A 13,181-nucleotide genomic window follows, 5' to 3' on the forward strand; every position below is an offset into this window, starting at 1 on the left:
GATTTGTGGCATCTGCAGAATCTGTTGTACTTAGGATTATGTGAGAAATGCCTTATTTTAAATGTTAGGGGTCAATATCTACATTTGTATTTATCCCCACTGTGATAGTGATTCCAATTCTTTTACATTCACTCACAAAATGTGCACATCGCTGATTAGGCGAGTTTTTATTTCCTCTGCCATCTTGCCTCTGAATAGGCTGACAGGCTGCTTCAGAGTGCAGTGTAAGAGTTAATCATGTCGCTTTGAGTTTGGGTGTTTTGGAATTCTGGGCAGGAGGAAGGGAATGACAAGTTGGAAAGCCAGTTAAGGATGATGTGTTTCCTTTCCTGGAATGGGATTCGTGAATTTGTTTTATATTAGTCCAATAGCTTCATGCCAATGAGTCGTTAAGAAGCTTGCAACACTTGACTCCAATCTTGGTGGCTAATATAAAACGCAAACTGCATCAGAGATTTGTTAACAAATGTGTAAATTCTGAACAGACCAAGTGCTGTAAAACCGTCTGAAATGTGCAAAGAATCAGATATTTGTGCCAGCAGTCGGTCCATTACATGTGCAGGTCAGAGTAATTGAAAACTGGTCTTGTCCCCAGAATGACATCACCCCGCTGCATGTGGCCTCAAAGAGAGGGAATGCCAACATGGTTAAGTTGTTGCTGGACCGAGGATCTCAAATTGAAGCCAAAACCAGGGTAAGCTTGCAAATATTTCTAACACATTAATTGTGCACTTTAAAAATGTAACAAAAGCAAGCCAGCTGTGAATGCTCAAGAAATATATTCAATATTGTGCCTACCTTCTGACCACTCATGGGGTATGCAACCAACTCCTATTAGTTGCATTGGCTGGTCACTTCTTAGTGCCAGTGATTAATCCCATTGTGCCAATGGTTAGTTCCATTGACAATTCCCTGTTCTGTGCTGAATGAGCTCAAGACTTCATTAATGGTTAGTTCCAGTGAGTGATAACTACTCTATGCTATTGGTTAGACCAACTAAGAGATCACTAATCACTGATTATTGGTCAATGTGCAGTCATTTAGATGTGACTTTAAACTGATGTCCCATATTTTCATACAAATGGACACCCACGACCATGGTTAATCTGATCAACCTTCTAGATGGCCCTCCACTCCCCTCTTTCTATTACCTCAGTCAGTGCACTGCATTGTAGACTCCTTAAACCGCTTTTTATACTCCTGTTTACGTTGTAGATACATGCTGTATTTGTGTAGGTATGCACATTTTATTCAACATCTGTCCTTTAACTTCCAAATGTATTAATTTTCTTATTTATATATAGCTCTTTATCTTTATAGAATCCTTTACTCTTTATAATTGTTGAATGGTGTTCTTTTGTTGCATGTCACATCCTGCCCAACACACCACAACAATTTCCTATGACATGTTTTTTAAAAAAGTATATGGCAAATAAAATTGATCCTCCATCCTTGATGTCTGACGACTGTGTGGTACCATTTAAAGTTGAGCAGAGAACTTCTACTTGATGTCCTGTCTAGTCTTCCCTTGCCAAACATCACAAGAAATGGATAGCTGGTTATTATCCCAATATTGTTTGTGAGTCTTGCTCTGCAAACATTTCTTACACCTGTAGTTGTTCAAAGTTTGTTTTCTAAATGCTTGAAGTTTGCTTTTTTCCCCCAAAGTTGCGTTTTTTTTACTTTGCTTCTCGTGATTTACTACAGAAAGCTTTTCATGAAAGACCTATTTTAGAAATAAAGCATCAATGATCAACTTTATTCACCATACACATTTACATGTATTAGGAATTTGCTGTGGTGCGTTTGTCAAGGTGACCACGCAACAAGAACAACATTCAACAAGATGATGCCGAAACACCATGGATGCCATCCTGGGTACCATCAAACAGTAAATCAGTATGGTGACCCTGTAATTTAATAGTTGTCTTGCCCTGTCTATTGACAATTAAAAATTCATTTGGTATCTCCCTGCACATCAGGATGTGTGAACACAGTGAAACATGTGTTTGCTTAGTAAATGTCAGGCTCCTGTCGGATTTGTACGAATACAAACTACAGAGCTAATGACATAGGATGAAGCTCTTTATCCTAAATGAATCTGAATCTAAATCGGGATCTGTCTCTTTTCCTTCTGCTTTTCCTGAACCAGAGATTGACATACCTGCTGTGGAAGCAATTATTTTGACTGCAAAAGTTAATATGGTTTTAAAATAATATGGTTTTAAGAACGTACAAGCTCCTTACAGACAGCATCAAGAATTGAACCCAGTCACTGGCATGGTAAAAGCACTATGCTATTTTATCACGATGTATTGTTATAAAATGTGACAATAATGCTGTAATTCTTTTTCTAGGATGGCTTGACACCTCTCCACTGTGCAGCAAGGAGTGGGCACGAGCAGGTGGTGGAAATGTTGCTCGATCGAGGAGCCCCGATCCTTTCCAAGACAAAAGTAGGTTATTTTTCATTCAACCTGCAATAGTTTTATTAGCTTAAACACATGCCTTAAAATGCATTCTTTTGTTTTCATAGTATTGGGTGAAAACATTGGCAACATTACTGAGAGCAGCAAGAGAAATCCAGAAATGTTCTCATTTGATGGTTGAAATATTTATAACAGTTTTGCCAATAAACATAGTGCAATTGGCCTGGATCCTATGTTCATTATAATGTTGCAGGGACAAGGCAAAATGTTTTTCATTAAACAGACAATTTGGTTTTAAAAGGAATGTTGATATTTGAAGAAAGATCAAACTGCTGGAGGTCAGGCATCATTTGTAGAGGGAGATGAACAGTCAACGTTTTGTGTTGAGACCCTTCAGCTGGGTTGCAAGAGTAGGCTGTATAGAGAGGTGGGGAGTGGAGGTTCCAAGAATAAGCAAAACAACAAGTAGATCCAGGTCAGGACATTGATGGGTAGATGGAATTGGAAGAGTGAAAATAGCAAGAGTTCAGGAGGTAATAAGTGGAGGCAACAAAGGCTTCAGATGATGGAATCTGACAGAAAAGGAGGATGGAGCATGGAGCCAAATAAGTGAGGTGGGGTGGGCAGTTGGTAACAGTGGAGGAGGGGATTCAGTGAGAGGAGTGTATGAAAGAAGGGAAAGAAACAGGGTGATGGAAGGCAAGGTTGGGTGGAGGAGGAACTAGTTAGAGCAGAAGGAGAGAGAAAAAAGACAGAAGGGGAGTAGGCAATCTGAGAATGGAGAAATCCATGTCCTTGCTGTCATGTCAACTACCCAGGTGGACTATGAAGAGCTGTTCTTTTGGTTTGCATTTAGTTTCACCCTGGCTGTGGGAGTGGCTGGAAATATGCAGGTTATTGTGGGAATGGGGGAGGACTATCAGCTGGGAGTTCCAGATGGTCTTGGTGGGCAAAGCACTCATGCTTTGCATGGTGGGTACCTAGTCTATGCTTGTTCTCACTGATATTTAGGTGGCCACATTGAAAACACTGAATGCAATAAACATGGTTGGCGAAAGCCCATCTGAATCTTTGCCTCAGCAGAAAGGGTCTTTGGTTGCTGGCGAAGGAGGAGGTGTAGGCTTAGGTGCTTTGCTTCGGTGTATATGAATTTTAGTAAGGCACTTGATAAGGTTCCCCATGGTAAGCTCATTCAGAAAGTCAGGGAGTATATGATCCAGGAAAACTTGGTTGTGTTTACAAACTGGCCATGGATACAGAATTGGTTTGCCCATAGAAGGCAGACGGTGGTTGTAGACAGAGAGTATTCTGCCTGCTGGTTGTTGACCTGTGGTGTTCCGCAGGGATCTGTTCTGGGACTCCTGATCTTTGTGATTTTTATAAATGACTTGGATGAAAAAGTGAAAGAGTAAGTAAGTTTGCAGATAACACGAAGGTTGGTGGAGCTGTGGATAGTGTAGAAGGCTGTTGAAAGTTACAACAAGATATTAACCTGATGCAGAGCTGGGCTGAGAACTGGCAGATGGAGTTCAACTCGGAAAAGTGTGAAGTGATTCACTTCGGAAGATTGAATTTGAAGGGCAAAATACAGGATTAATGGCAGGATTCTTGTTGCTCTGGAGGAATGGGGATATTAAGGTTCACATCCTTAGATCCTTCAAAGTTACTGTGCAAGTTGATAGGGTTGGTGAGAGATTGATTTCAAGAGCCTCAAAATAATATTGCAACTCTATAAAATCCTGGTTAGACCACACTTGGAATATTATGTTCAGTTCTGGTTGCCTCCTTATAGGAAGGTTGTGGAATCTTTAAAGATGGTGCAGAGGAGATTCACCAGGATCCTGTCTGTACTAGAGAGCATGTCATATGAAGATAGGGTGAGTGAACTAGGGTTTTTCTCTCCGGAAAGAAGGAGGATGAGAGGTGACTTGATAGAGGTGTACAAGATGATAAGAGGCATAAATCAATGGATAGCCAGAGTCTTTTTCACAGGAATGAAATGCTTAATACGAGGGAGCATAATTTTAAGGTGATTGGGAGAAAGTACAGGGAGGATGTCATAAGTAAGTTATTTACACAGAGAAAGGTAAGTGCATGGAAAGCCCTTGTGGTGGTGGTAGAGGCAGATACATTCGGGGCATTTAAGAAATTCTTAGATACATAAATGATAGAAAAAATGGAGGGCTGTATTGGAGAGAAGGGTAAGGTTGATCACAGAGTAGTAGATTAAAAGGTTGGCACAACATCTTGGGCAAAAGGGGCTACACTGTGCTGTAATTAATGTTCTATGTTCTGTGAAAAGGGATGAATTCCGGTATCTCTAATGGTTATTAATTGTTGTTATTTCTAACCCGTGTCATGGCCTGATGACACTAGAAGCAGTGTCAACAACCCTAGGAAATGGGAAGAGAATTCTGGGAGATCCTGCTTCCTGTTAATATGAAGGCATTGTCTGCTAAGCCTGTGCAAGCCAGTTCCCATGAGTAGGCTAACTCAAGGTGACTCCACCTTGACACCATCATGATGACACCTGCTGACACCATCATCAATACTCAGACTTACAAGTTGGGGGTTGCAACATTTGCTGCAAATCCTGCATCATCACCTCCAGGAGAGCATGAGAAAGAACAAGCAAGAAAATTAGAGTGAACTGGATAATAGAAGAGCTGTTTGTGTGTGTGTGTGTGTGTGTGTGTGTGTGTGTGTGTGAGTGTGTGTGTGTTACAGTTTGTGATGTCTGGATACCATTCCTATGGTCATTTTAAATGCTGTGACTCTTGGATTCTGTGGTGAGGATATCTTGCATTGTGATGCTCGGTGCAAAGCTCGGTGTGAGCCCAGAGGATCGTATTTCCTTTCAGTGTCAAAAAAATGTCACGCTGAATTCACTGATAGAACTTGCCTTTCAACCTGCATTGGATTTTGCAATTTTCCAAGTTATTTGTATAAGATTTTAACTTACTCAGGTTACTCTGATTTCAAGTTACCTGGCTGTCTTTTTAAAATTAACTTCATTGTTTAATTTGTATTACCAGCTACCGGTGTTTATTTAATTTTAATTATTTTAATTTTATTTGAAGATACAGTGTAGAACGGTTCATTCAGGCCCAATGAGCTGCACCGCCCAGCAGCCCACCTATTTAACACTAGCACAATCACAGGACGATTTCCAATGACCAATTAACCTACTAACCAGTGTGTCTTTGGACCGTGGGAGGAAACCGGAGCACCTGGAGGAAACTCATGCGGATCACAGGGAGAACTCACAAACTCCTTACAGAACACCGGAATTGATCTCCAAACTCCAGAACACCCCGGGCTGTAGTAGCGTTGTGCTAACCGCTGCACAACCGTTTTAGCATTATTGTTTGGAATTGTTGGGAACTGACAGTCATTGCAAGTTCTGAATAAGCATTGACATTTCAGCATGTGATCCCTGGATCGTTAATAAATAATTAGAATGTGGATCTCAGTACTGCAAAAAGTAGTTCAGGTTAAAGCTGATTCGAGCTGATAATCACGTGAGTTAAAGTTATGCGACTGCAGTAATAAAGGTGGCCCGTGAATACTAGATGAAATACTCTGGGACAAAATGTCTGATTCTGTTCTATTGTATTGGGTGCTACACTAGTGTAACAGGTTTTTCTTGTTCCTCTCCGTGCCTTGTGCAACAACCTTGCCATTTCTTTAGCATTTGTGTGTTTTTTACGAGGCCAAGTTGCTAGTTCGATGCTCAACCCAGCACAGCTGGAAGGCACACAAGGAGCCAGCCGGATTTGAACCCGAGACCACTCACCTCAGAGTCTGGTGCAGATGCCACGACACCTCCGGCCGGCAACGCTGCAGTTAGCGCAACACTATTACAGCTTGGGGAGTTCCAGTTTGGTGTTCAGTTCCGGCGCCCTTCTGTAAGGAGCCTCAGTCCATCCTCCCTGTGGAATGTGTGCGTTTTCCCTAGGTGCTTTGTTCCCTCCCTCAGTCCACTGATGTACTGGGTAGGTTAATTGGTTATTTAAATTGTCCTGTGATTAGATTAGGGTGAAGTAGGAGGGCCAGAGGGGCCTAATGCATGCTGTATTGCTACATAAAGTATTGTTGATGGAATGTAGTGAAGCAAGTGGCTCTGTGTTCACTGGTGATGTGTTTCTGCCCTACTAGAATGGCCTGTCCCCTCTGCACATGGCAACGCAGGGAGACCACCTGAATTCCGTGAAGCTGCTGCTTCAGCATGACGTGCCTGTGGACGATGTGACCAATGACTATCTGACAGCACTGCACGTTGCTGCACACTGCGGGCATTACAAAGTCGCCAAGGTGCTGCTGGAAAAGAAAGCAAACCCAAATGCCAAAGCACTGGTAAGCACCGAGTGTAACTGATAATTCTGTCCCCTTCACCACCTTCTTACCAACATCACAGCTAAGGTGGCACAGTTAAGGTTTTTTCTGCATTTCAAAAACTATTGCCACAGACTCTATCCTGCCTCTATAAGTATTTAGAAAGAGTCATCAAATTAGTCCCATTCTGTCCTTTCTTCTTGCAATTACTCATGTTTTTCTAATAACACTTGTGTTTGGATCTTCTTCCACAGATGAATGTATGAATTCTATCCATCAAGTCAAGGTTCTGTCTGTTGATTTTGGTTGGTCTAAAAGCTCAGATGTATTGTTCAAAAGAGCACTGGTCAAGATTTAGATTTCATCCAATATCATATCTGGGATCCTGCTGTGTATAAATTGATTGCTGCTTATGACCATAATACATAGGAGCAGAATTAGTCCATTTGAACCATCGTCTGTTCTGCCATTCCATCATGGCTGATTTATTCCAATCCTATTTTCCTGCCTCTTGCCCGTAACTTGACACCCTTACTAATCAAGAATCTATCAACTTCTGCTGTGAATTTACCAAATGACTTGGCCTCCATTGATCAACAGTGAATACATATTAAATCTACCAGAAAAACACGTCCTTTTTTACTGAGAAGATTTCTATATGGTATTTAGTTTTAAACAGAAATTCATTTTGGGATCTCTTTGCAGAAATAGAAGCAAAGCAATCCTATGGAAATTATTATGCAAACAATATTACCATCTTCTAACAAAATGCAATTTATGCATGCGGTGAGGACAGCTAGTGGCAAATGACGTGCATCATACCAACTTCTCTTCCAATTAATAGAAGCAAGAAGTTGATGACTAACCTTTGATGCTGGGAATCTAGAGCAATACACACAATGTGCTGGAGGAGCTCTGCTGGCCAGGCAGCATCAATGGATGGGAATAAGCGGTCGACATTTTGGGCCAAGGCACTTCATCAGGACTGGAAAGGAAGGGGGGAGAAGTCAGAATAAAAAGCTAGGGGGAGGGGAGTAAGAAGTACAAGGTGGCAGGTGATAGGGGAAACTGGAAGGGGGAAGGGGTTGAAGTAACAGGCTGGGAAATTGATTGGTAGAAGAGATAAAGAGCTGGAGAAGTGGGAATCTGATAGGAGAGGACAGAAGTCCATGGAAGAGGGGGAAGGGTTAGAAGCACTCAAGAGAGGTGATAGGCAGGTACGAAGAGAAAGTGTGAGAGGGAAACGAATGGGAATGGTGAAGGGGGGCAATTACTGGAATTTTAAGAAATCAATGTTTATGCCATCAGGTCGGAGGCTACCCAGACAAAAGTCTATCATCTTTTGTCAAACATTTATCAGGTGTCGAATTTTCAGGGTCCTTTGTTTTTAAAAACAGAGTTTGTAGGTTAGGTATCTGAAGTCGCTTCAAGGAAATATTACTGGCCATTGACTAGTCTCCAAAATTATTCCAATGTGAAGACTTTTCAGAGTGATGCATGGAAGGGACAGAGTCTTCAGTATATCACAATTCTGTCAATATCAGTAATTGTGTCTTGTTTCTACAAAAAAACCTCAGTCAACAAATAACATGCTTTTAATGTTAAAACAGGTGTAAATAGTTTGTTGTGGTTTTATAGGCTGAAATCGAATCCCATGTAATTCCATTTTCAAGCCCTACAAATGTTAACATTCGAATAGAAAAATATAAGTAAAATATTTGACACAAATAATGATCCTTTTAAGCCAGCCTTAGTGGATGGGGCTTTCTGTGTAACGCTTAAATGTAAATTTGCCCTGTGATGCTCCTCCGATTTCTAAACAAATAAAAGTAGGGACAGGCACAGCCTGGGAAACAGGAAAGAAACTGATAGCTGCATGATACCTATAGGAATAGAGAAGGAATCCATGTCACTGTGCAAGAGGGGCAAGAGTGCTCCTGGATCAGTTACCACCGATTCCCTTAGAAATTGAATGTTGGAAATTAAGTGACCAGGGATGAAAGGAGCTTTTTAAGTAAGTATAAGGGGAAAGAAAAGAATCACAGTTGACTATACAATTCCAAGTATGTCCCTGTGTTTAATCATTTCTTTTAAGTTCTATTTACAACTTCAACTTCAGTTGCTTCTCTACTGGCAGCCATGCTTTCAGATGACAAATTGGAATTCCTTCCCTAAACAATACTCTTCTGTACTCTCTTCCTTAAAGATGCTAGCGAAAACCTGTCTCTTGTGTTTTTGTTAGCTGCCTTTTGCTTGTCATGAAATTGTGCTCCGTAATGTTTCTATAAAGTTACTTGGAGTGTTTTGCTAAAGTTAAAAATATGTGGAAATTGATATTTATAAAGCCTTAAAAGATAGGAGATGGGGGCAATATAAACTTCTTCATTCCTTCATGTCTTTTGTTACATTCGGGTACAGTCAAAACCAGCACCAAGAAGGTGACGTTTTTGATGAAAGAGGAAACTACCATTTTGAAATGGTCAGCTGCAAAGTTGTGATTGCAGAGTACTGAGTAATTAAAGAATCTTGAATTTTTTGTAGAATGGTTTCACTCCACTTCATATCGCATGTAAGAAGAACCGGATTAAAGTAATGGATTTATTGCTGAAGTACGGAGCTTCAATACAGGCAGTTACTGAGGTAACACCAACACATCCAAGTATCACATGGGTATTGACGTATGCGTCTTTGTTGCAGTTTCTTATATATTGTTGTGTTTTGTTGCGTTGCTACTTTTAAATGTATGCATTTCCATGTATTGATGTGGTTGGCTCTTGATAGTTTTGTGAGCACTTTGGGTATTAATGACATCATGTATTTGAATTGGTGCATTAGTGTGCATGCATGTATATTGTCTTCTTACTGTGGGGCTTTTTGTAAATTGTGCATCAGTATTTTGAGAGCTGTTCTTGTTCGTTTATAGTTTTATTCTGTGAATGCATGTTGTTTTTGATTGTGCGTATGCTTACGATGTGTACTGATGTGATTATGCATCGTGAGTAAGGCTAAATTGTGTATTGTTCATATTTTTATGTATTGATGCAGTTTTGCATTTATTTATCAGTGTGGTTGTGTATTGATATGATTGCCAGTTTGCACTTGTGTCTGGTGTGCTTGTACAGTATGTGTACTGATGCAGATTTTGTGGATTGTTCAGTTCACACGTATAGATCATTGTTTATGTGTGTCCGTGCACACATTCTTTATATAATTTCATGATTGCTTTATATTTTTTTATTCATAGACCATGGCTACCCAAATTAAGCCAGTATGAACCGACCATGTGTATGTTCTGATTAAATGATTGGTTTTGGTTTGGGACTTGATTATTTGCTCAAATAATTGCATGTCTTCTCTGATCTTAATCAGTTGCAGTGCTCATGCAACACACAATCTTCTGCTTCTCTTTCAATGCCTCTGATCCTGGCTGAGCAACAAAATATTCTAAGTGCCTAGGTTCAGGTCAGTTTAGGTTCATGCTGGCTGTGGTTGGCTCGAGTTTTATTTTGATACCAAAATAAGTCTTTACATGCTGTTGAAAGTGGCAATCCGTCTGCCCATTGTTGTGCATGTGTATTCATGTATATCTGGACTAATTTAGTGTGTGATTTGTTTGAGCACGTGTGCATGTGACTTTGTGTGTATTGTTTGTGGTGAACATACTCTTGCAGAAGAGCATGCTCTTTGTGATACGTGTGGCCCATTTTGTTCTCTGCAGTCGGGCCTAACGCCTATCCATGTTGCTGCATTCATGGGGCATGCAAATATTGTGACACAGTTAATGCAACGTGGAGCATCACCAAATACAACAAATGTGGTAAGGAAAAACTTTGTCCGTTGTTTAAGAACAAGGAAAGGCTATTTTGTATGTTATAGCTGTACCCATAATAAGAAATTTTAGATGTTGTATCAAGAGAAATGTGGGAAAATGTTTTGTTTTTATTATTCAAACCCAAAGGAAAATAACTGCTGATTGCCGCTATTGCTATTGTCTTGATCTGTGGTGGTGGATCGCTAAGTGATGGCTTGCTATGACTAGTCAATGTCTCCATTACTGTTGTATCATAAAACATTTTAAATGGAGGGAGGTGAAAATAATGCTTCTTTTCCATCTTATTCTTGCAATAATGCAAAATACATTTAAAGTAACTTATTTTTCTAAAATAAGGATGGAATGTGACCGGGTGTAATAATGAGAGAATACTATAGCATCAGCAATGCCATTATTTGGACGTGACATTAAATAGAGTAACACTATTTCTCACAAGGACATTAAATATCCCATGAGAAGAATAGAAAATATATCCCCATTATCCTGACCAATATTTATCTCTCAATCAGCACTTTTGAAGATGGACTAGCAAGTGATTCTCACATATCTGTTTTGTGAGAATCAGAATCGGGTTCATTATCACTGACATATGTCTTGAAATTTGTGGTTTTGCGGTAGCAGTACAGTAAATACATAAAATATACTATAAGTTACAAGAAGAGATATATAATAAATTAACAAATGAATGGATGAATAGAGCAAATGGGTACATGGACCATTCAGAAATCTGTTCCTGAAATGCTGAATGTGTGTCATTGGGCTCCTGTCCTTCCTTCCTGATGGTAGTAATGAGAAGAGGGAATATCCTAGGTGGTGGATATGATGATGGATAATGCCTTTTTGAAGATGTCCTCGATGCTGGGGAGCCTAGTACCCATGATGGAGCTGCCTGAGTTTACAACCCTGTGCAACTTTTCCCAGTCCTGTGCAGTGACCCCTCTGTATCAGACGGTGATGCAAACATTTAGAATGCTGTAGATGTTTGCTGGAGTCTTTGGTGGCATACAAATCTCCTCAAATTCCAAATGAAATATCGCTTCTGCAGTGCCTTTTTCGTAATTGCATCAATATGTTGGGCGCATGAGGACTTTCAAAGACGTTGACACCCAAGAACTTGAAACTGCTCACTCTTTCACCTGCTGACCCCTCGATGAGGCACTTACCCTGCACAGTTTGATGTCATGTTTTCTGTAGTATGACGGAATACTTCATTAGATGCAATGCTTTGGGAGGGGCATTCTGACAGGGTCAGTAATAGTGCTATATAAATGCAAGCCTTTATCTTAAACTATTAATGATTGGAAAGCAGTCTCTATTTGGAACAAAGGAAACTTGAGAGGAGATTTAACTGAGGTATCTAAAATATGAAAAGCTAATGGATGGAGAATAGGAAGAACCATTTCTCAGCAGTGATATTAATAATTGGGAGGCAGAGAGATAAATTAATTGGTATTAAGGATAGAGGGTAGATGAGATTATAGTGGACCTCAACGCACACTTGAGCTGAAACCAAAATGGATTCAGATCAAGAGCTGGGATGTGGGAGTATTCTGCATAGTTTTGTTGGACCAACAATGAATCAAAGAACATTCTTCCATGCTGCATATTTCTATAATTATGTAAAAATATAAAGAAAATGTGAAAGACGATTTCCTCTTCTCATTCCCACAGTTTCATTAAATGTCACCAGATAACTTAAAGGTCAGAGTCTTGGAGCACGACAGCATAGAAACAGGGCCTTTAGCCCATCTAGTCCATGCCAAACTATTGCTCTGACCATAGCCTTCGGCCTGCACCTGAACCACAGCCCTCCATACCCCTCACATCCACATACTTATCCAAACTTCTCTGAAATGTTGAAATTAAACCCATATCCACTTACACTGGCAGCTCAATCTACACTCTCAACTCCCTAGGAGTGAAGAAGATCCCTCCATATACTCCCCTAAAATATTTCACTTTTCTCCCTGAACCTATGACCTCTAGTTGTAATCTCAGTGGAAAGTGCCTGCTTGCACTTCCCATATCTATACCCCTCATAATTCTGTACACCTCTACCAATCCGTCCTTCATTCTCCTACGCTCCAGGGAATAAAATCTTAACCTATTCAACCTTTCCCTATAACAAAACAAGCAATTGTTTTTATTGCCAATTGCATTTTGCAGGTAAAATATTTTTATGCAGCGAGGTTGTCTCTTTGAAGTTCCCTGATTTATTTTGGTTAATGCAGCCCCACACCAGATTTTGTTAAGCTTGGATTGAATAATTGAATTTACAAGGAATGTATCAGAGTGCCATCTGTGGGAATTCTGATCAAGCCAAGTTCTGTATTTGATATGTTGCCTGAACTGTAGATTGAAGGAGGTTAAAATCACTAACACATCTTGGAAGAATTTCCCAGGGTTTTTAATGTCTCACTTCCTGAAAGCATGGATCAGAGAATTAGGTGCAGCTGTGGAATTTCTAGTCTTTGAAATTTCCTCTGCCTATGCTTTTGTGATTTGGCATTCGCTATGATAATTCCACCAATTACCACCAACGTGTCACCTGTGGGACCAGAGAAGCCAACACACGTGACCACAAC

General features: G+C 40.2%; 1 protein-coding gene across 13 annotated transcripts in view; it reads left to right on the plus strand.

The window, feature by feature from the left end:
* Nucleotides 1-13,181, plus strand: part of ank3b (ankyrin 3b) — a 615,939-nt gene that overhangs the window by 430,591 nt on the left and 172,167 nt on the right. For all 13 annotated transcript variants that reach the window (XM_059947390.1, XM_059947385.1, XM_059947393.1 and 10 more), the window contains exons 8-12: nucleotides 596-694; nucleotides 2,358-2,456; nucleotides 6,588-6,785; nucleotides 9,306-9,404; nucleotides 10,483-10,581. In XM_059947390.1, coding sequence (XP_059803373.1) covers nucleotides 596-694; nucleotides 2,358-2,456; nucleotides 6,588-6,785; nucleotides 9,306-9,404; nucleotides 10,483-10,581 — 594 coding nt within the window. The remainder of the gene's footprint in view (nucleotides 1-595; nucleotides 695-2,357; nucleotides 2,457-6,587; nucleotides 6,786-9,305; nucleotides 9,405-10,482; nucleotides 10,582-13,181) is intronic.

Source organism: Hypanus sabinus, chromosome 22, assembly GCF_030144855.1.
Source record: "Hypanus sabinus isolate sHypSab1 chromosome 22, sHypSab1.hap1, whole genome shotgun sequence".
Classification (NCBI taxonomy): Eukaryota; Metazoa; Chordata; class Chondrichthyes; order Myliobatiformes; family Dasyatidae; genus Hypanus; species Hypanus sabinus.